General features: G+C 41.1%; 1 protein-coding gene across 2 annotated transcripts; it reads right to left on the bottom strand.

Moving 5' to 3' along the window:
* Positions 1-527: 527 nt before the first annotated feature.
* LOC307067262 (myosin-8) lies at positions 528-27,612 on the bottom strand (the record flags this gene model as incomplete). 2 transcript variants are annotated; one of them, XM_079724668.1, is made up of 38 exons in its annotated part: positions 528-677; positions 1,884-1,979; positions 2,544-2,648; positions 2,833-3,003; positions 3,087-3,212; positions 4,423-4,626; positions 5,847-6,155; positions 7,098-7,222; positions 7,318-7,483; positions 7,568-7,751; positions 8,885-9,081; positions 9,209-9,327; positions 9,662-9,788; positions 10,223-10,612; positions 10,699-10,789; positions 10,874-11,019; positions 11,109-11,285; positions 11,373-11,615; positions 13,304-13,559; positions 15,090-15,226; positions 15,317-15,440; positions 15,800-15,917; positions 16,003-16,090; positions 17,962-18,029; positions 18,138-18,447; positions 19,338-19,508; positions 20,138-20,287; positions 20,365-20,483; positions 21,564-21,702; positions 22,075-22,178; positions 22,270-22,368; positions 23,038-23,101; positions 23,236-23,328; positions 23,412-23,520; positions 23,621-23,648; positions 26,324-26,480; positions 26,566-26,709; positions 27,403-27,612. In XM_079724668.1, 38 exons carry the CDS (start codon positions 27,610-27,612, stop codon positions 528-530), a joined length of 5,814 nt encoding a protein of 1,937 aa, XP_079580794.1. The 2 variants fall into 2 exon arrangements, with proteins under 2 accessions (XP_079580794.1, XP_079580795.1); XM_079724669.1 differs by having other exon boundaries at positions 18,129-18,447; positions 27,403-27,588.
* Between the last annotated feature and the right edge of the window lie 206 nt (positions 27,613-27,818).

Raw genomic sequence — 27,818 nt, 5'->3', positions numbered from 1 at the left:
CTGCCTTTCTTTCCTTGCAGAATGTAAGTTCCCAGAGGGAGGGAACTATGCTTTGTTCACTGCTATTCCCATAGTACTGAGAGCAGTGCCCGGTGCATAGTAGCTGCTCAGCAACCACCTGTGGAGTGGGTGCATGAGTGTGCCCTGTCTGAAGGGGTAACCTCAGTGAGTGTTTTCCTTAGTAATTTGTAACAATCTAGAGAGATTTAATAAAATTAAGTCCAGTGAAAGATAATTGAGTGTGTGTGTGGTGGAGCTGGAGATAGGAAAGGGGATGCTGGGTGGTGAGGGAGGTACAGATATTGAATGTTCCACAAAGCCATATATAATGTTAAAAAAATAATAGCTAGGTGAGAACTGTGTTTGAGAATAAATAATTTTGGAAATAACTGAGTCTGGTTCAGTTTATCAGTTCACTGTAGTTTTTATTTATTCAACCTGAAGAGAAAAACATCACAAAGCAAGTGACCCAAAATAGCACATTTTGTGCATTTCTTCAGCCCCTTGGCAGCATCATGCACATGTGTTCACTCTTGGCTGACTTTTGTGTGAACCTCCCGGCTCTTCACCCGCAGCTTGTTGACCTGGGACTCGGCAATGTCAGCCCGTTCCTCGGCCTCCTCCAGCTCGTGCTGGAGCTTGCGGAATTTGGCAAGATTAACATTGGATTGTTCCTCCTAAGAATAAAGTTGTGAGAGTTAGACTTTGTGGTTCTCATTGCACTTGTCACAAACAGGATTATTTCCTCAACTCAGATATTTCCTTCTTATGGTTTGTCATATCTGATTTCAAATCCAGACAGAACTTGTAACTTCAACTACATTTTTTTTTTTTGGTACACGGGCCTCTCACTGTTGTGGCCTCTCCCGTTGTGGAGCACAGGCTCCGGACACGCAGGCTCAGCGGCCATGGCTCATGGGCCCAGCCGCTCCGCGGCATGTGGGATCTTCCCAGACTGGGGCATGAACCCGTGTCCCCTGCATCGGCAGGCGGACTCTCAACCACTGCGCCACCAGGGAAGCCCTCAATTACATTTTTTACTCTAAAGAATGAAAGAAGAAACAGTTTTGAAATGGAAGAGACAAGCTCATTATGTCAAACCCATGTATACGTGAAATCTGTTTACGATGTATGGACTGGGTGGAAAGGAGGAAGAGACCCGTGTACGCTTGCTCACAGAGGTTAGAAAGTAAATGTAAAGTCAAATTCTAACTTTGGGAAAATGCCAGTTGAAATGTTTTTGCCATATATTTTGACGCTGGTATACAGAGATGCTGCGGGTGGGGGGATGGGGATAGGAAGAAAGTATGCCCTCTGTTGGTTGGACTTACTACCATCGTGCCTCTCCCTTTCGTGTTCCCTTACCTCTTACCCACTACATTGTGTCTGGGAGAGTGGGGAACAACCAGGAAAAGTGAAGCTGAAGAATCTTCCAACACATCCTAATTTGCTACAGCGAATGTGCAGGGATAAGTCCCTGCTGATGACACTGGTAGTGAGGGAAGGAGTCAGCTGGGGTAAAAGATTTCTGTTTGGCTTTTGGGAACAATTGATTTTGTGCATTTCTAGAGGGAGAGGAATATTTATCATGGTGTTAGATTTTCTGCTGGATATTCTTTGCAGCTATCAAGTAAGGTGGGTTATTTGGAATTTTCTTTTTTTCCTCCAGCCCCTACAAATTGCTTAATAATAAAAACATCTCGTCTTGAAGTCGTATTCTATAATTAGGATTTGGGGGTAAATTCATATTCATATCATCTCTCTTAAAATAAGAATGACATATTCTTACTTGATCTCTTTCTTTCTCATTAACACATTCTCTTAATACACTTTCTGCCCCCAAAGAAGTTTTCTTCTTCTCTCAGGGGCTTAAAGATACTTACAGCCTCCTCAGCTTGTCTCTTGTATGATTTCACCTTCGCCTGTAATTTATCTACCAGGTCTTGCAGCCTGAGGACATTCTTGCGGTCTTCCTCAGTCTGGAAGTTTGAAAAAAATGGTCTGCATTGAATCCAACAAAATAAACCCACTACAGGTGGTGAAGTAAATCACTTTGATATGATGGCAGGTGGGCCTGGCGTAAATGTGGTCAACTCTGAGGCTTCCTTCATAGTATTAACAGTAGCCACTCTTGTTAAATGTCCACTGTGTGCAGGCACTATGTTGGAGAGTTACACACGTCTCTAATCCTTACCTCCCTACTCTGGTGAGTAGATGTTTTTATTCTATTTTACAGGTGATGAATTAAGGTTTACAGTGTTAGGTAACCTATCCAAGTTTAAAAAGTAAGAGAGGCCAAACCAGGACTAATACCAGTTTATCTGTCTTTGAAACCTATATTCTTTCCTCACTTACACTATTTTCTAAAGGCCTTCCTGATTTTCCTAGCTTAGGAAAGGGTCTGTGATAGGTGATTGGGTCATTTGCCCCTTATATATATATCAAGTTAATATGTAGCTATTTGTGAGTACCACCTAGTCACCAGGTTTTCAATTTCCCTTTGTGCAGGAAGTCTGGATATTCTAGAAAGCTCTTCCCCTTACCTGGTAGGTGAGTTCCTTTACTCTTCTCTCGTGTTTCCGCAAACCTTTAACAGCCTCAGCATTACGTTTCTGCTCACTTTCGACCTCTCCTTCAAGCTCACGTACCTACAATCAAGAAAGATATTTATATAGTCAGTCTTGGGGGATGTTAATTAACTCAGGACCTACTGAAGATACTGGGTGGCTGTCCCCAGCCATAGGATAAGGATGGGAGTCAATATACAAGAAGAGAGAAGGATGGGGGAGTGCCGTTTTCACTTCCCGGATTCAGAGAGATTGGGAGACCCACCCTGGCCTCCAGCTTCTGGATCTGCTTCTTCCCGCCCTTCAGGGCCAGCTGCTCAGCCTCGTCCAGGCGGTGCTGCAGGTCCTTCACCGTCTGCTCCAGGTTCTTCTTCATCCGCTCCAGGTGGGCGCTGGTGTCCTGCTCCTTCTTCAGCTCCTCCGCCATCATGGCTGCCTAATTAGTAAATAAACCAGTATAACAAATCTGGTAATGGCAGGTAACACACAGTTTCATTAAACAAATGCTCATTTGCTCACATCAGTGATGGCCTTCTTGGCCTTCTCTTCTGCATTGCGCGATTCTTGAATTACTTCTTCCACTTCACTCTGGAGTTGTGAAACATCATTTTCCAATTTTTTCTTGGTGTTGATCAGGCTGGTGTTCTGTTAAAAGTAGTGGAAATTTACAAGACCTGCAGTTTGCACACTTGGGATTTTGCAAATGTCTTACTCGTCGTTGGCTTATGCAGGGGACCTAATGGCAACATTTCACTGAACTTTAAATATTTGTTCAGTGCAAAATGTTAATCATTTGCAAGGTTGGTTCCCCCGGCCCCTCCACTGCCCCAATGTCCATCTGAATTGTGCATAAGGACGTGGAGGTTCAAGAATGTCCATATTAGTTAATTGCTCTTTCAATTAGATGTCAACCAGACATCGCTAGTGTTCTGTCCTTAAAAGGTTGGAAATATTAGAAAAGAGTAGATTCTTTCTGTGAGAGCCTGGCACTGAGAGTTTCTCAGTTGGAAGGAATCTATTCTCTGTTAACTTGAATGGTTTGCTCCCTTGGGGAATACTGAATTACACTTACGAAAACATTTTCTTAAAATTTCAACCCAGTGGTTCTCTAAGGGAAGCAATATCACCTCAGTGGGTATTTGGAAATGTATGGGGGTGGATATTTTTGGTTGTCAGAATAACTAGGGCGTGCTACTGCATTTAACGCCCAGGCTGGTCAGTGATGCTAAATGTCCTGCAAGGCACAGGGACTGTAGACATAGCAATGCTGAACGCTGAAGTGCTGCTGATGAGAAACACTGCGTGGAACATTTTCAGATTTTGGAGTCAACAGATATCTTTTTTTTTTTTTTTTTTTTTGCAGTACGCGGGCCTCTCGCTGTTGTGGCCTCTCCCGTTGCGGAGCACAGGCTCCGGACACGCAGGCTCAGCGGCCATGGCTCATGGGCCCAGCTGCTCCGCAGCATGTGGGATCTTCCCGGACCGGGGCACAAACCCGTGTCCCCTGCATCGGCAGGCGGACTCTCAACAACTGCGCCACCAGGGAAGCCCCAACAGATATCTTTATTCAAGTTTATTCCACACCATGGTTTTCAAAATAATCTAGAGTCAAATCTTATTTTTAAATAAAAAAAGTAATACCTTTGCCCCGTTTTGGTAGAAAATCTTAAAAAGAACACACAGCAAAAAATCATCTATAATCGCATCACTTCAGGGTAATTGCAATTAATATTTTAAAGCATCTCCCCCATCCTCTTAAATACACACATATTTATAAAAATAGAGTACTTCCATATTATAATTCTGATTCGTCACTTTCCAGTACACCAGCATTTGTTTGGTGTGAGGGTCTCACCTGGGTGTGCAGGAGCTGGACGCGCTCGCTGGCGTCCAGGAGCTCCTGCTCCACCGTCTTCCTGCTCCTCTCCGTCTGCTCCAGGGTGGCCCGCAGCTCCTCGATCTCGGCCTGCAGCAGGTTGGCTCTGCGCTCCACGATCGCCAGCTGCTCCTTCAGGTCCTCTTGGCCCCGGAGAGCATCATCCAGGTGGAGCTGGGTATCCTGTTAAGTTAATAAAAAGGCTTAGACACCCTGAAGAGGATGCGAACATCCCAGGAGATGAACTGGAAGAGAGGGTTGGTGCCAGGAACGGGAAATGACAGGCCTGTCATTTGAATGAGCATGAAAATGGGGATGTCACCTGCTTAGGTGAGAGAGGATTATCAGGAGACTGATTCTTGTTGTGTTTTATGCCATCAACTGGTTATTTTTCATGTGTGAGTCACCAGTATCTATAATTTATGGAGCATTTTCCATATGCTGTACCCATTACGTGACATCTGCCTTCTCACTTCATCCTCACAAGGAACCCTGTGAGGTGGGTAGTTTCATTCTTAATTTGTAGAAGAAACAGAGGTTCTGAGAGGTTATAATAACTTGCCTAAAATCAGGCAGCTAGTAAGTGACAAAACTAAGACTCAACCTCAGGCCTATTGGTGCCAAAGTCTTTTAATTTCTCTCGTATAATAGCTTATCTTTGGGTTTCTGTTTGTTCTTTTATATAACGTTTCTTTAAAAATAATATATTCGGGGCTTCCCTGGTGGCGCAGTGGTTGAGAGTCCGCCTGCCGATGCAGGGGACACGGGTTCGTGCCCCACTCTGGGAAGATCCCACATGCCGTGGAGCAGCTGGGCCCGTGAGCCATGGCCGCTGAGCTTGCACGTCTGGAGCCTGTGCTCCACAACGGGAGAGGCCACAGTGGTGAGAGGCCCGCATACCGAAAAAAAAAAAAAAAAAAAAAAAAAAAAAAAAAAAAATATATATATATATATATATATATATATTCGGACTTCCCTGGTGGTGCAGTGGTTAAGAATCTGCCTACTAATGCAGGGCACACGGGTTCGAGCCCTGGTCTGGGAAGATCCTACATGCCACGAAGCAACTAAGCCTGTGCACCACAACTACTGAGCCTGTGCTCTAGAGCCCATGCTCCACGACAAGAGAAGCCACCGCAATGAGAAGCCTGCGCACCGCAGCAAACAGTAGACCCTGCTCGACCCAACTAGAGAAAGCCTGCGTGCAGCAACAAAGACCCAATGCAGCCAAAAATAAATAAATATATATTCTATGTGTATTTATTTTTAGCTACCTCCATACTATGAACTGTACAATTTGTTAAAAGAAAAAAAAAAGGATGGTGTAACAAGAAGGTGTTGTGATGAATGGGAGATGGGTCACTTCCCTGACTTGTCTGGGCTGTTAATGTGGACCCATCTACCTTCAGGATCCCTTGGCTGTTCCTGTAGTTCCTCAAGCTCTCTGCTGCCAAGCGGTTGGCGTGGTTCAGCTGTATTTCCATTTCATTCAGATCTCCTTCCATCTTCTTCTTGACTCTCAGAGCATCATTCCTGCTCCTGATCTCAGCATCCAGTGTGCTCTGCATGGACTCCATGACTCTAATGTGGTTCCTCTTCAGCTGGTCAATTTCCTCATCTTTTTCAGTAATTTTCCTATCAACTTCAGACTTGACTTGGTTCAACTCCAGCTGGATACGCAGGATCTTTCCCTCTTCATGTTCAAGAGATGCCTTAACAAAACAGTGATCAATTAATTAATAATCAAGTAATAATGGAAAATGAATATTTGGAGGGTACTCCCTTGTGAGCCAAACTCTTACTAATATCAGTTTGTCTAATATTACAAAGTACAATAAAAGAGCTCTAGGACCCTACTAGGTAAATCATCCTTTAATTTATTCAGTCATAGACTTTATTGGGCAACTCTGTAATAAGGGTGTTTTGTAAAGTATAAAGTGCTATACAAATATTATTCATATGAGTAGTAACAAAAATTATATGATTAAACTTATGTGTAGTGAACAGGAATTCTCTCCCGTTCTATAAATTAAAATGTTCACGTGATATACTAATTCCTGTTGTAGAAATTCTCAGTTTTAAAACATACATATATTTTTTATTACAAAATATGTGTCCATTGTAGAATGTGGGGTAATTTATAAAAACAAAACCTTCCTATTTTGCCTCCACTTCGAGGCACAATTTTAATGTGGTACATTTTTTTCTAGTTTTTTTCCTATTTATATATATTTATACATGATAAAGTTATATTGTATATGCAAATGTGTCTTGCTTTAAAAATTATCCTCTACCATAAATATTTCCCCATATTAACTACATTTAATGGCTGTAGAAAATTGCATCATATGGATGTTCTATAGTTTGCTTTACCTTGTTTTTGGATTGGAGATCTTGTGTTTAAACTTTGCCTCCATTTAGGATAATTTTCTTGGGATAGATTCTTAGAAATAGAACTGATGGGTCATATTATTACATTTTTAAGACTTTTGATAACTATTGCCAAATTGCCCTTCATAAAGGTTATATGAGTTCAGATTCTCACCTGCTCTGTAATAATGGATCCATCTGATAGTACCATTGCCCAATGAAAACAGTGGTGTTTCCACCAATGTTTATCTTTGATTTTCCCCCCACAACATCAATATACATACCTCTGCTTCCTCTAAGGCAGCCTGAATTTCACATTTCTCTTGTTCCACTTGCTTCTTTATCTTCTCCAGTTCATGGATTTGCTTCCCTCCCTCAGCAATCTGCTCAGTGAGGTCAGAAATCTCCTCTGTGGGTGAACAGAAGAGAGAAGTGGTCAGACTGATATAACATGGAAAGGTCTTTCCAGGGCCATATAGGGTAGGGAAGTTCAAGAGCACTCACGCTGCAAGTTCTTATTTTCTCTCTTTAGCATTTCAAGGTGTTCCAGGGATTCCTCGTAGGCATTCTTGACCTTGAACAGCTCAGTACTGAGAGAACGGGACTCCTTCTGGGAGCCCTCAAGTTCAGCCTGGGTTTCCTCATACTTCTGTTTCCATTCTGATAGGAGCTGAAAAGCGATAAATTGTCAGCTAATGGAAGGAGAAAGGGAGACTAAGTAAAACATCGATGGAGTTTGAGCAGGCTGGGCCACCTTGTCAAAGTTCCTTTGCTTCTTATCGAGAGCCGCGCAGGCAGCATTAGACCTCCCCACATCAAGCATGAGGTCCTCCACTTCATTCTGGAGCCGCTGCTTGGTCTTCTCAAGGGAAGCGCATTTGGCGTTCACGGCTTCTGCATGTTCCTCAGCTTCCTGCAGACGCTGGGCCAGCTTCTTCCTGAAAAGTTAGCCAGGCAGTTAAGGAGAGAGGTCAGGAACAGGGGCAAGTGCTAAACTCCTCAGCCCCCTTTCATAGTCCTTTTTCTACAATGTCAAGTAGCATGGTTTTCAAAACTGTGGTAGCCAGAACTGCTTTCTAGATGGATTAAACTGTGAAAAGGTCCAAAGTGGTGAACAACTGGACTCAAGTCCTTTTTGTTTCTGAATTGTTGGAGGCCATTGTTGGAGCTGACATTGTATGTATGTATCTTACAGCATATGATTTCAGGATTTTCAGGGCTTCTGATTGAGTATGGTATGGAGAATGATTAGCCAGGGCAATTCTATTGATTTATATCTCATCTCATTCCAAAAAGGATTTGAGACTAACTAGATATTTTATTGGTCACAGATATACTGGGCATATTCTTTTGCTTTCTCTAACTTTCCATTTTATTTTATATACTTTTCTTCCTAGAGAAAAATGGCCAGTTTCTTCTAATAATATATATTTGGTCATTCTCACCTGAGAGAGGAATGGATAAATAAATCAGGATAATTCATGTAGTCTAAGCAAAGGCAGGGTTTTTCTTTTTATTCCTTCTGAATTGTCTACATTCTTGCTTTACTCCCAATTGTGTGCCAACTATATATGCCTAATGTACACAAAAACCTTTAGCCCTAATGCTCTAGAAGATCTACCTGAAGGTCTCCTTTGGTCTGTACCCAGACTAAGGCTTTACTTTATTCAGACTAACTCTGAACATTATGCACAGTTCGGATGGCCTCCAACATGAGTTTTAAGAGATCTGTCTTTGTACTACAATACTTAAGAAGGTGATCTCTGGAATCAGAATGTCTGGTTCTAATCCCAGCTGTACTATTTATTAATCATATGCTCTTGTGTTAGTTGGTTAACCTCTCACAGTTTCAATTTCCTCATCTGTAAAACAGGGATACAAATAATAATGCAATGTAATGTTGCTAAGAAAACTAAATGAGTTAATATAGGATAGTATTTGACACACAGTATGCAGTTAGGGTAGCTTCTGCTTTTGTTATCATCATCATCACAGCTGTTTTCTGGGAGTTGCTGAGCTGGGCAGCTAGGAAACCATGTCATGTCCCTCCTCTAGAGTTCACAGCACACACTTGGCCTCCTCCAGCTCCTCCGTGCGCTGGATGGCGTCCGTCTCGTATTTGGTCCTCCACTGGGCCACCTCGCTGTTGGCCTTGGACAGCGCCCTCTGCATCTCGGCCTTGGATTCCTGCTCCTCCTCATACTGTTCCCGCAGCAGGTCACAGTCGTGGCGGGCTGACTGCAGGGCGTGGGCCAGGGCGTTCTTGGCCTGTGGAAGTATGAGTTCAGTGACTTAAATTCATTTCTTCAGTGATATTTAATTTATACACTTAAAGGAGAACCTAACTGAATATGTTTAGATTTGATCAGTCAAGAATACTTTTGGTAAAACTTACTTTAGTTTCTTCCTCTAGCTGACGTTTCAGCTCCTCAACCTGCTGCGTAGATGCTTGTTTGGTCCTTGAAAGCTGAGAGACCAAAGCATCTTTCTCATCCAGTTGTCGGGAATATTCACCTAAGAATTACCGAAGTAAAGGAATTTGTTCATGGCATAAACAAACAAGCCTAAAGTTTGTATATATAATTATATGTACATGACAAATATATACTTTATCTAATTATAAATATTGTTACAGAACTGGCTAGATTAAAAAGCAGCATTGCTATTGTAGTGTAACAAATAAACTAGGCTGCTGATTCTTTCTTGCTTTTTTTTATTTCTTCTAACCCGCTCAGCAAATTCCTATAGTTGATTACTCCCCTCTAATATGGGAGTATTGCTATCAATTCAGAACCCCCGGAATTGCTTTTGTCTAGGCCATAATTGCGGGACTGAGGGAGATCTCTACCCGCTTCCGTCTGCAGGCGTGCCCTCTGAGCTGTCAGGTCACTGAGCAGCCGCTGCTGCTCCTCCTCCTTCGTCTTAAGTTCACTCACTTGGTCTTCTAGAGCGCGGCACATCTTTTCAAGGTTTCCCTATGGCACAGGTACCCATGAAATATGAGACATTGAATACAGTAAAAAAAAAAAAAAAAAAAAAAAAAGTTACCACTGGATTCTTAAAATATTTTTAGAGAATAAATTTATGTCAAGTGTGAGTAGAAACTTATGGCACCAACTCTATGGAACATGCTAGGATTCAAGTATGACGGGCGCATAATCTCCCCAAAGTGCTCATTGTTCGAACTCACTCATTTATCCCAATGATACTTGACCCTGACAAAGTAGATTTTGAAATAATCTTAACAGATTATATCCAGCATTAAAAAAAAGAAATAAAATGGAATATATTAGAATACAAAATTTTAGATCAGTGCTATAAACTGCCTACAAACAATGTTGAACGCCAGAGAACAATGAGGGTTCTCACAGGTTATTAACTATGCTCATCTGAAGACAGTATTGGGTACCTTGGCTTTGGAAATGGTCTCTGCATTACTGCTAAGGTCGTCGATCTCCATCTTCAGCTCACTCTTCTCCTTCTCCAGCTTCTGCTTGACCCTCTGCAGGTTATCAATCTGCTCCCCCAGCTCGGCCACACTGTCCGCGTGCTTCTTCCTCAGCGTGGCCGCCGTGGCCTCGTGCTGCAGGGTGGCCTCCTCCAGGTCCCGGCGCAAATTCTGGAACTCGGCCTCCCGCTTCTTGTTCATCTCAATCTGGGCCGAAGTGGCCCCTCCGGCCTCTTCCAGCCGCTCGCTGATCTCCTCCAGCTCCTGGGAGAGGTCCGAGCGCTGCTTCTCTGCTTTGGCGCGGGAGGCCCGCTCTGCCTCGATCTCCTCCTCCAGCTCCTCGGTGCGGGCCTGGCAGTGACACAGCACATTAACATGAATTCACTTCAATTTCAGTTTTTTTGGGTGCAGAAACCAGTGGAGGTGAGATGACTCACCTGCAACTCTTTGATTTTCTTCTGTAGTTGAATTTCTACTGCCTGCTCATCTTCAACTTTGCTTAGCAGATTGCTGATTTCAAATTCTTTCCTTTAGACAGAAGAACAAGGCATATTAGTACCCATAAGAATTGAAAGATGATGTCACGTAGAATTTTTTTTCTGGAGTTCCTACTTTTTAAGTTTCTCATCAAGTTGCTGTTTGTCATTTTCTATATCTACTATGGATTCTTGGGCCAATTTTAGGTCACCCTCCAGTTTCCTCTTGGCTCTTTCTAGATCCATTCGAAGTTTCTTTTCTTGTTCTAGAGACCCTTCAAGCTAATGAGAAAATAAGCTTTGTTAAAAATTGAAAGTATATTAAAAAAAACTTTCAAATGGATAAAACTTTCAAATGGATAAAAACACACATCATCCACTTGCTGTTCTAACTTGGCTTTAGCTTTGGTCAGGGTGTTCACTTTGTCCTCTTCTGCCTGCAGGTCATCCAGGGTCTGCTGGTGGGCCTCCTGGAGGGCCTTCTTCTCCTTGGTCAGCTTAGCTATGACTTCGTCCAGGCCTGCCATCTCTTCTGTGAGGTTTTTCACCTAGAAAGGTTAAGGAAGAGATTATCTCTAAAGCAGCTTAGTTAGATGGCAGAGTCTCTATATGCTGTATACAAATATATTTCATACCTTGTTCTCTGTGGCATGTTTCTCCTTCTCAATCTTGGCCAGTGTCAGCTCAAGGTCATCTATGTCTTTCTTCAGTTCCGAACATTCGTCCTCCAGTTTCCTCTTCTTGGCCGTCAGCTCAGCATTGAGCTCTTCCTCATCCTCAGCTCTCTCAGTCACTTCCTTGATCTTTGCCTCCAGCTGGATTTTGTTTTTAATCAGTTGCTCACACCTTTCCTCTGCATCAGCCAAGGCGTCAGCTTCCTGTGGAGAGATTTGCTGAGCTGTTTAGAGAATTTGTTACTTATTTTGAACTTGTACTTTGCACAAAATAGTAGTGTTTACTGAACGCTAATGAATTTTTCAGTATGAATACAAATTAATTGAACATCATTCCATTGTCTGGAGAAACGTAGCTAATTAGATATGGCATTATAGATTTAGAAGCAAATTAGCCTGAAAAATGACTGGATTGAAGCAATTGACTATTTTTAAAAGTATTGTGTAGAAGAGTGGAAGGACCAAAGGAAGCCTGGGTTCTTGTCCCAAATTTGCCTCCATATGTATGACCTTGCGCAAATTGATTTACTCCTCTTACCCTCAATTATCTCATGTAATTAAGAGGATTGGAATAAATGATTGCTAAGAGCATTTCAACTATAATATTCAAAGATTTTTGACTTAGTCAAATTGGTTAGTTTTGGTTTTGATCATTCCCTACTTGCCTCAAACAACTAGTTGCTACATTGAATTTTAAAAAGAAAAACTATGTAACATTATGCCTATAAATACATTTCCATGAAGCATTTTTCATATACTCAAAACCTCTCTGATAGACCATAACAGTGCTGTATAATTGTCCAAGGCTTCCATTTCCGTTTTAAGAATTACCTATTAGTCTCAAAATGAATATTAGACTATATAAGAACTTGTAATTTTGAGAAACTACATAACTCAATGAGGTTTTTATAAATGATTAAAGGACTCATAAAAATCAGTTCAGCCACGACCTTATTACTCTGGGCTGGGGAATTTCTTTAACTTCTCAGTGTTTGTTTATATCTTAAGTTTTTAAAATGCTTAAACGTTTGATAATGAGGACTTCAGGGTTCCTTTGCTTTTATTTTTAATAGTCATACACTGAGTATATATTTACTCACTGACTAATGATAATACCTATGAAAAGAGGTTAAGATGAATAGGCTATGATTGGGACAATGTAACCTTTATATAAGTGAACTTATCAGAAGGAAAAGTTGAAAATAGCTTAAACATTTTAAGAAAACTATCCTCTTTTTTTACAGATTTCTTCATGACATTGTTGGGCTTGTTGGACCAAGGAAATGGGAGGTTGTATTTGGCCAGAGTGCTGATGCCAAGCCTACCCCCACTCTGATTACAACTTCTTCTTTAACCAATAAACAGAGGCCTTGAGAACTCAGGATCAGTATCAAAGGAAGAATCACAGAGGTCACTAGCTCTGTCTTCCACCGTGGTAGTTCAGTTCAAGCAACTGCAAATGAATTTATTGAGCTAAATCCTGGGGGTTGAGGAAAAGAGATACAGAGAGAAATAAGAATAACTGTCTTTTATGAGTTTAAATACAATCTCATACACTTGTATTCAGGAAATAGGGCTCTTAAGACTGGGATGAAGCAGGCAAGGCAGATGAGTAAAATGACTGAGATTTGGGGGCTTGCCTTTAAACTGCTTCCTTCATGCCTATTAAATTTGTGATATTGTTAAATAAATTCTTCAATCTCCCATTTTCCATTTGCAATTTGGAAGTAGTTGGTGCCTTGCTTCTTCACAGGAATATTGAAAGTTAAGTGAAATACTGAAAAAAGCAACTAGAAATTTTATTTTTCAAGAAAAGGCCATTTGTAAATCCAGAGTGTATGTGAATTCCAGAAAAGCTTCCATGACGTGCATTCAGCACACAGAGTACTCACAGATTGAACCTGGAGCTGCAGCTCATTTTTCTCTTTCAAGAGAGTCACCATTTTTTCCTCCAGTTCCTTCCTTTTTGCCTCTGACTTGGCAAGTTCATCTTTGGTTTTCTGGAAATCTTCCTTCATGGTGGCCATCTCCTTCTCGGTTTCTGCACTCTTGAGGAGGGGCTTGATCTTGAAGAAGAGTTTCATCCAGGGCCAGTGCTTGACGTTCATGAAGGCACGTATATTATACTGGATGCAGAAAAGGGCTTCTCTGAAATGACAGAAAAGTATCAGTGTAGATTGATCCATTAGAGACAATGTCATTGTTAGTATTATTTTTTTACATACAAACTCCCCTTTTAATGACCCCCCCACATGTAAGTGATGTGTCAAATTCTGTATATTTTATATGCAGGACACACACGCGCACACGCACAGACACACACGTGCGCCCTCACACTCAGAGCGGTCCTCAGTGTGACCACTTTGCTCATGTGCACTGCTCATACGCACTGCTCATACGCACTGCTCATACTGAACAATTGTGTGTTCTCAGGTCCCTGTCACATTAGCAAAGAAGCTGACTTTAGAGGAGGAATACTTTGTATATATGAGCAACACATACCATTTTAAGAGTATTTGAGAAATCACAATATTAGTGACTTGGGAGTGGGTGTGGCAGGTGTACGTTAATTGTGCTGCTTGGCCTTTGGCACACTGACGTGACCTGTGAAAGGGCATGGCTTGCTTTCCTAATTGCCCACCGAAATTGAGCTTATGGTTTATCCTGTTTTCCTTGAAACCTCTCCTCTTATTTTAATCGCTGCCGAATTATCTACTCCATAAACAACTTTTGTTAGTTTCTTCACATAATAGACTGGCTTTTCTCAAGTCCTTTCAAATGCCTACTTCTTACCTGCTCAGTTAGATTGTTAATGTCTGCAGAGCATTTAGCATGGATTGAGCTACGAAATTTGTTTTATTTAAATAACATTTTAAAATAGTAATAAAAGATATTCCTTCTGCACACTGTAGCAATAGACTGGCAAGGTTTACCTGCCTTATAACAATGTGTTTGCCTCTTCAATCTTGTTAAAATGGGGATTCTGTTTCTATAGGTCCAATTTATAAGAACCATATCTCTGAGAAGGCAGATATCATGACATAAACCATAATGTTGACACATGGAAAAGACTTGGGAACACTTATACCACAGAAGTAAATAAGTACAGATGAGCAAAATGAATGCAAAACGTGTGTGTAAGGACAGGGAATGTAGTAGTGCTGGGTGGATGAGTTGGATGAGGTTAATTAGAGGAAGCGGAAATGGAAGTCTTGAATTGGTAAAGAGATAAACTAGGTTGAGAGGGGAGGGCTTGTGCAAACAGGAGAGAAGAGGATAAGCAAATTGTTTAGCCTGGCTGGAAAAGGCTGTGCGGTGGGAGATGATAGATGAGGTGGGGAATAGAGAGTGGCCTTGACAGACACACAAGCAACTTGGATTTGATGTGGGAGACCGTGGGGGAACTGCAAACAGATACGGCATGATGAAAATAGTGTTTACTGCACATGATTCCTGCTGCTGTATGTGAGATGAATGAAAGGGAGAAACTGAGGGAGGAGAGACGTGTTGAAGGGAATCCCAGTGTGAGGGGTTAAGCAGAGGCTGATGTGTTGTAAGAGTGAGTTCGGAACTGGGTGAGAAGTGCATATTAACCACAAAATGAAAGAGTTAATGAATAAGGAAGAGGGATGTAAAGTCCCTAAGAGACCTTACAGTCCTTATCCTCTGCATGGTTACCTCCTTTGCAGCATCTTCTGATATTCTACCCTCATTAGGAATCCCCTACAGATGGCTTGAGTTCTTGTTATAATCTGGGCCAACTTTTCATCTCTCATTTCTTCCAGAAGACCCAGCAGGCCAGCTTTGAAGAAAACCTGGAGAGAGGGAAAGTTACAAATCATCCCAGACTACAGGAGATACAGCTATGGCAGAGGACTTGGATCAGGTGTAAGTAATAGCCATACCTTTGTATGTCCAAATTTGTACTGGGTGTGATCAATATCAATAGAGGCAAGAAGTTTCTCAGAAGCCTTCTTGCTGTCAATGAACTGTCCATCTGGAATAGCACTTGCATTTAAAACTTTGTATCTGTTCAGTCGAAGAAAGAAAGAATGATTAGGAAGGTGTGATCATATATGAAAACCAAACGACACCAAAAAAAAGTCAGTAAAAAGAGAAAAAGCAAAAGTAGAAAATCCAACTGTCCTTTTAGGTTCAGATAGTAAAACAATATGATTTTCCACAAGCTAATGCATGCTTCCATCCTATTTTTAAGAAATGCCACCTTCTCTAGCCTGTATTCCGTTCTAGCACCACAAGACTATATTATTTGACTTAATTTCATAGTATTGACGAAGCAGGATACATAAAAACAATGAACAGAGGACAACAGTGAAAATGGTTAATTAGTCACAGCATTCAGTGAAATGTGACAGAGGGAGACTGGCCTTTGTTTAAAATCCCCATATAAGATTCTGCTTGGGAAGCCCTTCCTGCAGATGCGGATGCCCTCCAGCACACCGTTACACCTCAGCTGATGCAGGACAAGCTCATGCTCCATGGCGCCTAAAAATAAATCAGAGTACTTACTACTGGGCACTGAATTTTCAAACTTGTGCCTGTGTGATTATTTCATGCTCTTAGATCTTACCAGGAGTTTTGGTTTCGTTGGGAATGATGCACCGTACGAAGTGAGGGTGTGTGCTCCTCAGATTGGTCATCAGTTTACTTAAATTTTCCTAGAAAACCAGGTAGAAGGGACTTGGTGAGAAAGTTCTATTTCAGATTTCTTTTTTTTTTGGTAATTATACGGAACGAACCTAGGCACTTTCTTAACTATATTAGGTAAAAGTCTATGAGGCTTCAGTTGCTCTGTGTTTTAAAGGTCTCAAGAGTTCTAGCCTGCCAAAAAACCGAAAGGCTAAAGTGCTGGGAAGAAATGCAGCTCTCCCTCGTATTCGTTTATGACCCCTAGGATCTATCCTGTAAACAAACTGCAAATTCAGTAGCCTTGACACACAGGAAGTATTCTTGACCGGGAATCAGAAGACCAAGGACTACAGTCTCGCTTTGCCACTAATGAGCTGCTTGACTCTATAAAATCCCTTTTCTCTTTCTGGGCCTCATCTGAAAATAGTTGAGATTACCTCTAAGGCCTTTTTCATCTCTCTCAGTGCTAATATTTTTCACAGTAGTAGTTTACAGTGGTAACCTAGGTTAGCCACTGTCCCAATGTTTGCCAGTCCTTCTTTGAGTGTATTATTCCCTGGAACCTGTAACCTCTTGTTTTTTGGTTTTTTTTTTTTTTTTTTTTTAGAAGAGTCTAAAATCATAAGACTGTATGACCTTGTGTGAGTGGATCTTGAGTACCTGAGTATGATCACAGTCTGAAGCATATGGGGGGAGTTATTCCAGAAATAAGAGTAACTGATTATGACAGACAGTGGTGTTTTACTCCACCACAGAAAACTAGCAAGTAGCTATTTCTCAGTATTTCTTAGGTATATTCATTGAGAAGGCAGAGTTGCTTTATTTTTCATATCTCAGTTAACTATTAGGAAATACAATAAGTAATGTGAGTTTCTAATCTTGCAATTATATACAAGGATAAGTTGATGAAACAAGGGCATATTTGGTGAAATAATGCAAATTGGTAGTGAGAAAAAAAGAACAGGGCTATTTTCTTGTTTAGGTCATACATAGTATCTGCATTTTAGTTTTAAAAAGAATGAGACTTAGCCATAGAAATCCTGACAAAGCAGCCATTAGACCAGATGCTCCATATGTTCCCCTTTAGAAGAGCCAGTTTTTAAGCCATCTAAGAGAATCACATTATTTGTAGTAAGTTATTATTACTGTTATTCTTAAGAGATATTTTTCTATCTTAATCATCCATCTAAATCACTAGGTTTGGCTTTAGCTAATTTTCAGCTATTACAAAAAATTAAATCCACCTCGGAGGACAAAGATGTGATTTGGTAGAAGGATGTCCTAAAGGGTGTGTCTCGGGCTCAATTCTCAAAGGGGAACTCAGGAACATTCTCAAAGGGCAACATTGGTAGAATAAAGATACAGCTTTCAGGGCTTCCCTGGTGGTGCAGTGGTTGAGAGTCCGCCTGACAATTCAGGGGACACGGGTTCGTGCCCCGGTCCGGGAAGATCCCACATGCCGTGGGGCGGCTGGGCCCGTGAGCCATGGCCGCTGAGCCTGCACGTCCGGAGCCTGTGCTCCGCAACGGGAGAGGCCACAGCAGTGAGAGGCCCGTGTACCGCAAAAAAAAAAAAAAAAAGATACGGCTTTCCACAGGGAGACCTTTGAAGTTCAGCTGTGCTTCCTTAAAAATCGGCCTTATTATATAATGAGAAAGCTTCTAAGGGTATTTTGGAATTCCTGAATACATTAGATGAGCATAATAAGGAATAAGAGGTAAAACATTCAGCCCTACAGGAGGAGTATTGCTTTGGCTGTACCCTGACAAGAAGGAATATTTGAAGTAATTCCTATTAACATTCCATTCCCTCCTAATTTATTCTAAATCCTTTATTCTTATCCTAATTATGATAAGTCATAGAAACTGGATAGATTTTTCGAATTAAATTTGTACTTTACCCTGAAAAGGGCTGACACAGTCTGGAAAGAAGAGCCCTTCTTCTTAGCACCTTTCTTTGCGCCGCTGTCTAAGATGAAAAGAAAACCCATCAACGAAAGTAGAATCCTAGAGGCTGGAATGGTATGTGAACATTCTATGGGGATAGGTTAATTTAGATCAGGGGCACAGAAAGTACCGGCTTCAGCAGTAGCATATGTGGAAAAGAGGCTGGTCAAAGTCTTCATTGCAGACTTCTGGTACAGCCCAACCACAGTGTCATTCAGGGGGTCCTTGTTCTTGTCCAGCCAGCCGGTAATGTTGTAGTCCACGGTGCCCGCATAGTGGACCAGTGAGAAGTGGGCCTCGGCCCTGCCCTTGACCAGTTTGGGCTTCTGGAAGTTGGCAGACTTGCCCAGGTGCTGGTCATACAGCTTGTTCTTGAAGGAGGTGTCTGTGGCCTTGGGGAACATGCACTCCTCTTCCAGGATGGAGAAGATGCCCAGTGGCTGAATTCAGAAAAGTAGACATTGGTGTCAACCTATCTTGTCTCAAAATATATAGACATAGTGGCTGTCATTTGATTGAATTATGAGCACTTGTAATTAAATATATTTATAAAATAAACCAGGGTCATAGCTCAAAGATGTCCTTTTGTTATCATTAGAATGACTTTTCCACCATTCTTTCTCACATTCAATCCATAGCATTATTTTCAACTAAAAGAATAGCTGGATATAAACTCGAAATGTCAGCACTGCATAAGTGTGGGCGACTTATTAAAATGTTCTGTGATTACCACATTTTCCCCTGTTTGGTGAATTAATCTATTGTCAGTTTTATTTTTCTATGAAAAGGACTTACTGACTTAGAATGATGTTTACTTTATATGCAATAACTTAACGGTATAAATAATGCAAACCTTATTTAAGACATTTTGTGCATTTAATCCCTTAAAGATAGATTATGAAGAAGCGTAGCAATTTGACTCTTGACTTCCAAACAGATTACCTTTGATATAAGCCCTAGCTGTGTTACCTGTGCATTAATTTTGATCTAGAAAATAGTTATTTCTATTGTTGACATCTTGGATCATAGTGGAGATAGATTTAGAACAAATGAGGTAGTTCTTCTAGTGAAGCAGACCATCTCAATAGAGATGCTGCTTTAAACCTGGATCTGAGTCGGTGTTAGAACAGAACTTGTTATGACAAAATGAAGCTAAACACTCTCTGATTCTTCTTACATAAAAGTTGAAAAGAGAAAGTCATTTCTAAAGTAATTTTCTAACTTGTTCTGATCAGTCTATTTAAGATTACAGTAATACATTCTGGAGTTGCTTAAGGCACTTGGGAAAGTTATCCTTTCAGTTCGGGTTTCCTTTAGAAGTCAGGCGGACCTTCTCGATGAGCTCAATGCAGGCGGCCAGGTCCATCCCGAAGTCAATGAACTCCCACTCGATGCCCTCCTTCTTGTACTCCTCCTGCTCCAGCACGAACATGTGGTGGTTGAAGAACTGCTGCAGCTTCTCGTTGGTGAAGTTGATGCACAGCTGCTCCAGGCTGTTGAACTGCACAAAACCAAATTTCCAACATTAAGCGGATTTTTATAGCAGTAGAATTCATTACTGAAAAATCTTTTATTGAAAATATGTGGAATACAGTAATGAAATCAAGTTTAAACTGATTGTTGTCTCTTGGAAAAAATGATCATTTTTGACATGAACCCTTTTCATGATTTCTGAGGCTATGAACTGTCACTACGCTTCTACCTCTAGGCCGTTTCTCCTCCATGTGAGGTGCCTTGTGTATGGGCCAAACATTGCATAGCCAGGTTCCTGTCGTGGCTTTGCCTTATATTGCTGGAGGATCTTTAGCGAGTGTTTTGATTTTCTTGCATCTGTTTCTCCACATGTAATTAGAAGTAATATTAGTTACTCCTTCATGGGTTGTTGTGAAGATTAAATGAGGTAACATTCTGAAGAGCTTAGTAGAGTGCCAGAAATACAGCCTTCGTGATAAATGTTAGCTATTATTATTACTTCTGTTATTATCTAGTTACCTCCTAGCTATTTCGTTCTAGGTGACATGCTGGAGAAAGCAATGTAGACACTACAAGTGTAAATGAATAATAATACTCTGTATATCAAAACCCAAATTGCCTTTCTCCCACTTTTTATTAATATGAAGATAAACTCACATCAAAGATCTCAAAGCCAGCAATGTCCAAGACCCCGATGAAGTACTGCCTGGGCTGCTTGGTGTCCAGCTGCTGGTTGATGCGGGTGACCATCCACAGGAACATCTTCTCGTAGACGGCTTTGGCCAGAGCGCCCACTGCATTGTACACCTTCATGGACAGAGTAATATTTGTTGGCACTATGAAAGGCCTGGGATGTATGTGATTCATTGAGGTTGTGCACTTACCTGCTGCACAGTCTGGCCTTTGGTGACGTATTCATTGCCGACCTTGACCCTGGGGTAGCAAAGGGCTTTGAGTAGATCAGCAGAGTTCAGACTCTGGAGATAGGCAGCTTTGTCAGCAACTGCAGAGACACAATTCAAGGAATGTTGTTTAACAGCAGATACTTCTTCAAGGTAGTCTTTCCATTTTCCTCCATCCATTTTCGTTATTATTTAAATAAAAAGCTTTAAATAATTCTAGAGAAGATCAGGTGAGACTCTCTGTATATTAGAGCATATACTTGCTAATAAATGGTCAGTCAGTTACAACTGGCCTTTGGTGATTTGTTGCAAGCAACTCCTGAGAAATTTAACAACAATAAAAATATGTCCAGTGTTTATGGAAATAATTTATGTAACACAAAAGCCAGAGTCCCTGCTCTTTAGACACAGTACGTGGGGGTGGAAGGGAAGATAAATACACCTTATCTCAATTTAGCTCCTCCCAATTTAACCTCAACGAATTAGTTTCTTTATCTGAAAACGTGAGGATTAAATTTTAGTGCATGATTCCTACAGAGTCCCCTTCTAAAATTTTGTCAATGACTATGATGTAAATGAGGGAGAGAGAATGTCGAGCCAGGGTGGTCAGGAAAGGCTTAAAGGAGCAGATAACTTTAGCTTCCGTGGCAGATCCTGTAAGTTCCGTGTTCTTTCCATACATAGAGTATATGATTTTTCTTTCTCAGTTTCTTTTTTATCTTGTTGCCTAGATTGTCTGAGGGTTAAATGTAGACAACACACACACACATGTGCACAGATGTCCTCCAACCCCAGCTCTGTGTTTGGGCAAGACCCTGTATCCCTCCACTAGGTTTGCCCAGCTGGTGCTGAAATAGACCAATATGCCAAGTTATCCTTCTCGCCATTGCTAAGGCAAAGCAAGCTCATGGTTCTGTCTCATTCCCTCTCTAATGATCTGGCCCCAGGCTGTGCTTTTTAGATATATCCTTACAAGTGGCTATTAGGGTTCATTTGGGCTACATAGAAAGATGGAGATATGGAGATGTGAGGAGGGAAAGGGGGTGAGGAAAGCATGCAGTGTGTGTAAACGTGTACATGCCCCTCAGAAGTCCAGCTACAAAGGAAATGCGAGTTTAGAATAACTGTTTTTTTCTTGCCGTATTCTCTAATTTAAACCCTGATGGAGGTTCATTTGGTACCTTCGGTGCCATCTGGCTCCGCTTGCTCCTCACGCTGCTTTTGCTTGAATTTCATGTTCCCATAATGCATTACTGCCCCTGTGAGCTTATAGATGGACACTTTCTCCTCAGGAGTAAAGCCCAGGATGTCAATGGCTCTCTGCCAGGAGAAATGACAGGACAAAGTTAGGGCAGAAGAGACTAACATATTTTGGAGAATTTACACTATATTCTAAGGTAACCACACTTATGGTGTGGTTGCTATTGTCATTGCCATACATAATGGATTTTTTTTTTTTTTTTGGCGGTACGCGGGCCTCTCACTGTTGTGGCCTCTCCCGTTGTGGAGCACAGGCTCCAGACGCGCAGGCTCAGCGGCCATTGCTCACGGGCCCAGCCGCTCCGTGGCATGTGGGATCTTCCTGGACTGGGGCACGAACCTGTGTCCCCTGCATCGGCAGGCGGACTCTCAACCACTGCGCCACCAGGGAAGCCCCATAATGGATTTTTAAAAAGTGAGTGTGTGTCTTACATCAGTGGCCATCAGCTCTTCTTGGTCATCAATGCTAGGGACTGTGATCTCCCCTTGACTGACGAAGGCAAAGTCATATGGGTTGGTGGTGATCAGGAGCATTTCTGGATACATAGAATTCAGGATGTATGTTTTACATTAGAAGTTGTTAACAAAAATAGTAACTTTTGTCTGTGAATTTAAGTTCATCCTTACCAATCAGCTCTGGCTTCTTATTGGAAGTGATCTGATAAAAAATATGGTAGCTTCTTTCTGCCTTTAACTGGAAAGTAACTCTAGACTTTTCTAGAAGATCTGGAAAGAGAGGGAGATAGACATTGAATTAGAAAAAATATCAATGCTGCTGAGATATTAAATGAACTGCAGTGTCTTTGGCTAAAATTGGGGCCTAAATTACGTTAGGCTCCATTGAGATTTCAACGTGATGATCGATCCTGTTGGTACTACATGTAAGAATTCCAAATACATATGACAATTACCCAAGGTTCTCACCGTCTAAGAGCAGAGAGTGAAGTATGCATGCTCTAGTAAAAATCAACTTTGCATATGGATGACCTGTGACCTCTGTATTATAATTGATCCTAATATCCCCTCCTTCCTCAGATCACCTTAGATTCTTTGGTGAGGGACTACCTTGGAAACACCTACCAAAGCTCAGATCAAGAGCAAATCACAGAAATGTATTGTAAGCCTATAGATAACTCATAGAAGTCCATAGATAGTCCTACTGTTTTTCCTGGAGAAAATGTCACAGTTGCTTCTGGGGCAGGAATTGCAGAATGTGTTATAGAGCCATCAGTCTGAGACTGAGGTAAATAGAGCACACAGCGATTATGGATAAGTCTGGCATTAGCTCACGGGCAACACTGCCAGCAGGCTCAGTGCTCAACAAGTGTTGCAGGATATCCCTGCAAATGACATCACTTGTTTCTCTGTTTGATTTTCAATGGTCCTGTTACTCACATGTTTCAATATCAGCAGAAGCCAGTTTCCCTGTGGTACCGAAGTGGATCCTGATGAATTTACCCTTGCAAGTGAAAAAGATGATGTTATATACAAAACTGTTAGCACACGATTAAGAAGAGATTGAGTTAATAACCCAGACATGCCTTTTTGGGCATTTAAAGCCTGAGAAAACCCTTCTGTGACCCAGAGACTCACAAAGCGAGAGGAGTTGTCATTCCTCACAGTCTTGGCGTTGCCAAAGGCCTCCAGCAGGGGGTTGGCACTGATGATTTGATCTTCCAGAGTCCCCTGCAAAGGCAAGAGCAGTCCTCACACCTGGGGCTTCCTGTGCGCCCTGCCAGTCTTGATTCTGACACGCCGGTCAGACCCACCTGCATTTTGCTAGTTTCATCCTTCTTCTTCTCTCCAGTAACTGCAATTGTTGCAAAGTACTGGATGACACGCTTCGTGTTCACAGTCTTTCCTGCCCCAGATTCTCCGCTGTCAAACAGAAACCAGAGATAAGATCAGAACTACAGCTCACATTGTCGACATCTAAGACAATCACCACAAACCAGAGAAGAAGAAAAAAATCACATACGTGATCAGGATGGACTGGTTCTCACGATCTGTAAAAAAGAAATCAAGACCATCAGTTTTTAAAAATAGTACACATTCGGGCTTACCTGGTGGCGCAGTGGTTGAGAATCTGCCTGCCAATGCAGGGGACACGGATTCGTGCCCCGGTCCGGGAAGATCGCACATGCCGCGGAGCAACTAGCCCCGTGAGCCGCAATTACTGAGCCTGCACGTCTGGAGCCTGTGCTCCGCAACGAGAGGCCGCGATAGTGAGAGGCCCATGCACCGCAATGAGGAGTGGCCCCCACTTGCCGCAACTAGAGAAAGCCCTCACACAAAAACGAAGAGCCAACACAGCCATAAATAAATAAATAAAAATTTTAAAAGAGGCAAAATTCCTTAAAAAAATAGTACACATTCAATACAAAGATTATTGACTCTGTAAAGATTAATCAGTTTATCCTTTTTAACATTTTGAAGATGTTGCCTGTGATCTTGGTTTTGTGTGTAGCTCCCAGATAGTACTTGCCTCTTGGAGTAAAATTTGTGAAAATGAGAGGCAAAGAATCATGTGTTTCTTCTTAAAATATTATTAATTTTAAAACTTATGGGAAGTTTCAAACGTATACAGAGGTAGAGGCAATAACGTTTAAAGAGCTCCTATGTACCCATCATACAGTTTCAACAGTTGTTATTTGGCCAACTTTGTATAACCTGTACTCCCATCCTAAACTCACTTGGTTATTTTAAAGAAAATTCCAGGCATCGTATAATTTCATCTGTAACTACTTCAGTAAGAATCATACAATTCTGAAGTTTCATTTAACAGATGAAGAAACAAACCCAGAGAGAAATAAGTGACTTTTCTAATAGTTACATAGCTTATCAAGATGTTTAGGTCTGTTTGACTTCCAGTTTATATATTTTTCTGCTACCTGGCCTCCTCCCGGTTTTTCATTTTAATTTGACAGCTGGTAATACTAAAAAAGGAAGGGATCTGGAATTGTAAATGTTGGTGTTCGTTTACTTTTATTTTCCTTTTTATTTTATACACATTTCTAAGTAATAAAAACAAAAATTGTCACTAGTTATATGACTGATATGTTGGATATATACCCATTTTCTGATTTGTTAAATCTTTAATTCTATACTGATACAGATTTTAGAGCATTCTCAAATCTAAAAAAATCTATTCAGAGAAATAGATGCTAATTTGGGTGCTATTTAGATGTGGATATAGACTTTAGAGAACTTCAAAGCTCTATTCAGGGAAGTAGAGACAGATTTTGGAACATACTCAGATTGATTTCTTTTTCCAATAGAAGAAAAATCAAGAAAGAGCATATCACATCTAGTGGGAACATAGATAAGAAAACAATGTTCTAGTCTCTAACCTGGTCAAATGCCACAGTTTTGGGTTTTTTTTTTTTTTTTCAAAAATCATGTTTGGAGATAAGTAATCTTGAATTTGGAGCAACCCCAAAACTTGGGGGAGTGGGGACCTCTGTAGGGATGGTGGTGTACATAGCAGTGTAAATGCAACTGCTAAGTGTTAAAACCTCTGGAATGAGCCCACATTTGGATAATTTCTGGAAGGTAGCTAGCTTCTGCTGACAACCAAAGAACAGTTTCCTGGTATGATATCCTTGTAGAACTGCTGGCCAATTTGTAATGGAAGATTCCTATTTTATCCCTTTCTCTTCCCTCTTCTCCTTTAAAAGACAATTTTAAAACAGTGCAAAAAACAAACAAATAAAAAAACAAAAAGGAACAAAATCTTCTCCAGTTTTTAATATCTCATGGAAGGACAGGAAACTCAGGAATTTAGAATATTTCCAAAGGCAATACATTTGGTGTGTGCCGATAAAAGGTTTTCATGCTGTATTTGGGCCTACAATTCGCATCAAAGCCATTTGTTTATGCTTTGATAAGACAGGAATAACAGACTTTGATATAATTTTAAAAAAATATTTTCAGGACTTCCCTGGTGGTCCAGTAGTTAAGACTTTGCCTTCCAACGCAGGGGTTGCAGATTTGATCCCTGGTCAGGGAGCTAAGATCCCATATGCCTCGCAGCCAAAAAGCCAAAACATAAAACAGAAGCAGTATTGTGACAAATTCAATAAAGACTTAAAAAAAATGGTCCACGTCAAAAAAAAAAATCTTAAAAGTATTTTCAAAGAAAGAGAGATTTCTATTTTCTTCTATTCTTCTAGGAAAATACTTCAAAATCTTTGAGAGGAAAGTCATAGCTCTTTCTTTACTCCTGTTCTACCCCAAAGGCTAGTGATATTAGCTGTGTCTTTTAAAGATAAGGAATTCACAAAGCTTTCCCGCTATGGCTGGTAACTATTTTCCTTGACTGCTGTGGATGTGGATATTTTTAAAAAATCTACTTGAACTTTTTTTCTGTCCAAATCAGAAAGTAAAAAATGTGAGAAAGCATCAACAAATATGTTTATGGAGGTCTACGAATGATTTCAATGAGGCTTCTGGTTACCAGCTGGGTTAGCTTGGGTAGGTCAATGAGTTCAGTGAGCTTCACTTTACTCATCTATAGAATGGCTGCAGGGAAGAATATGTGATATTACAGCTCTGAAAGTTTCTTGAAAGCAGTGAAGCCCCATGTGGCTGCAATGTATTATTGTAATCAAAGCCCAAAATCTGTTTGTTTGTTAAAGATTCTATTTCCACATTTCTGTAAATAGATGCATCACTCACTCACCAGTCAGCATGAACTGAAAGGCGTTGTCAGAAATGGAGAAGATGTGGGGCGGGGCCTCCTGGCGCTTTTTGCCTCGGTAGGCAGCCACCACCTCAGGGTTGTACACCGGCAGCCACTTGTAGGGGTTGACGGTGACACAGAAGAGGCCCGAGTAGGTCTGAGAAAATCAGAATATTCAACATGTGGGATTTGTTTTTACCTGGAGAGATAGGTGGAATAAAGAGATACTGAAGGGCACTCACATAGATCATCCAGGCTGAGTAACGCTCTTTGAGGTTGTACAGCACTGCTGGCTCGTGCAGGTGGGTCATCATGACCATGTCCTCAACCTTGTCAAATTTGGGAGGGTTCATGGGGAAGACTTGGTCTTCTTTGACAGTTAGAGTCTGGCAAGTAAAGTAAGAGACAAGTTTGTATTGATGGTTGGAGGTAGGATTTATGTTTATCTGCTTTAATTATAAGACTACAGTTGTGGACACTTTCCATTATATTATTTGGTGTCCTTTAAATAAAGGCATGAAAATACATTCATCTTAGCGTTTGATGGTAAGAAAATCTGTTTCCTCTGATGAGCTAGAATACATACTACTCTTTAAAAAATACTTTTTTCCTCCCACATTTCCTTGTCCCAGGTTTATTTATCAGTTTATATCATTTTACTTAAATGGGTTTAATTTTTCATTTTTCCTGGCCATTTATTACAAGCAGCTTCCATTTGGGGGGAAGTAATGGGGATATTAATACATTGTTTATCTAAACAGATAGTAATTGTTTTGATAGGAGAAGCTAGTTTTTATTTCTCCCAAGTTTGGGGATTTAGACTGGGAAGTGAGGAATTGAAGGAAGATGCTGGAGGCCAAGCCTAGTGGCTTTAAAGTCCTTTGGGTAGTTGGGAAAGGGAGAAATGAGGTTACTGCTGAGAATTTCTTTTACCTTCCAAATCTGATGTCTGTTAATGGACCAGAAGGGTGTCTGTATTGGCAATAGGCTTAGAGATTCTGAGCAAGGAAGGCTTCAACTTGAAGCGAGGAGGTGGAGGAATAAAGCGGGGAATCTTTTCTCCTTATATTTTTACTTACTGTTCCACTTTCTGTCTTTACAGTTACTTTCCCTCCTTCTTTGCTTTGTATGATGCTCTTCACATAGGATTCCTTGGGCTCCACCACAAAGACTGATGTTTTAGCATCGAAGGGCTTGTTTTGGGCTTCAATCCGCTCCTTTTCCGATTTTCGAAGGTAGGGAGCAGCTTCGCCAAAAACAGCCATCTCACCGTCCAAACTCGCACTCATGGCTGCGATTTATTTAGAGAGAATTTTGCCTTGGGGAAAAAATGAGGGAGAGGAGAAATAGAAACCGTAAGTTATACATGTGAGCTAGGATTTGAAATGAAAGAAATGTTGAGGCTCCATCGCCTGCCTGGGCTGTAACTGTTCTTCCAAGGTGTTGCTGACCAGTGTTCTCATACAGTAACCCTAGCACAGGGCTGCTTTGGAAT

Source organism: Hyperoodon ampullatus (assembly GCF_949752795.1).
Source record: "Hyperoodon ampullatus genome assembly, chromosome: 19".
Classification (NCBI taxonomy): domain Eukaryota; kingdom Metazoa; phylum Chordata; class Mammalia; order Artiodactyla; family Ziphiidae; genus Hyperoodon; species Hyperoodon ampullatus.
The sequence above is the reverse complement of the archived record's forward strand: the minus strand, read 5'-3'. Positions and strand labels throughout refer to the sequence as shown.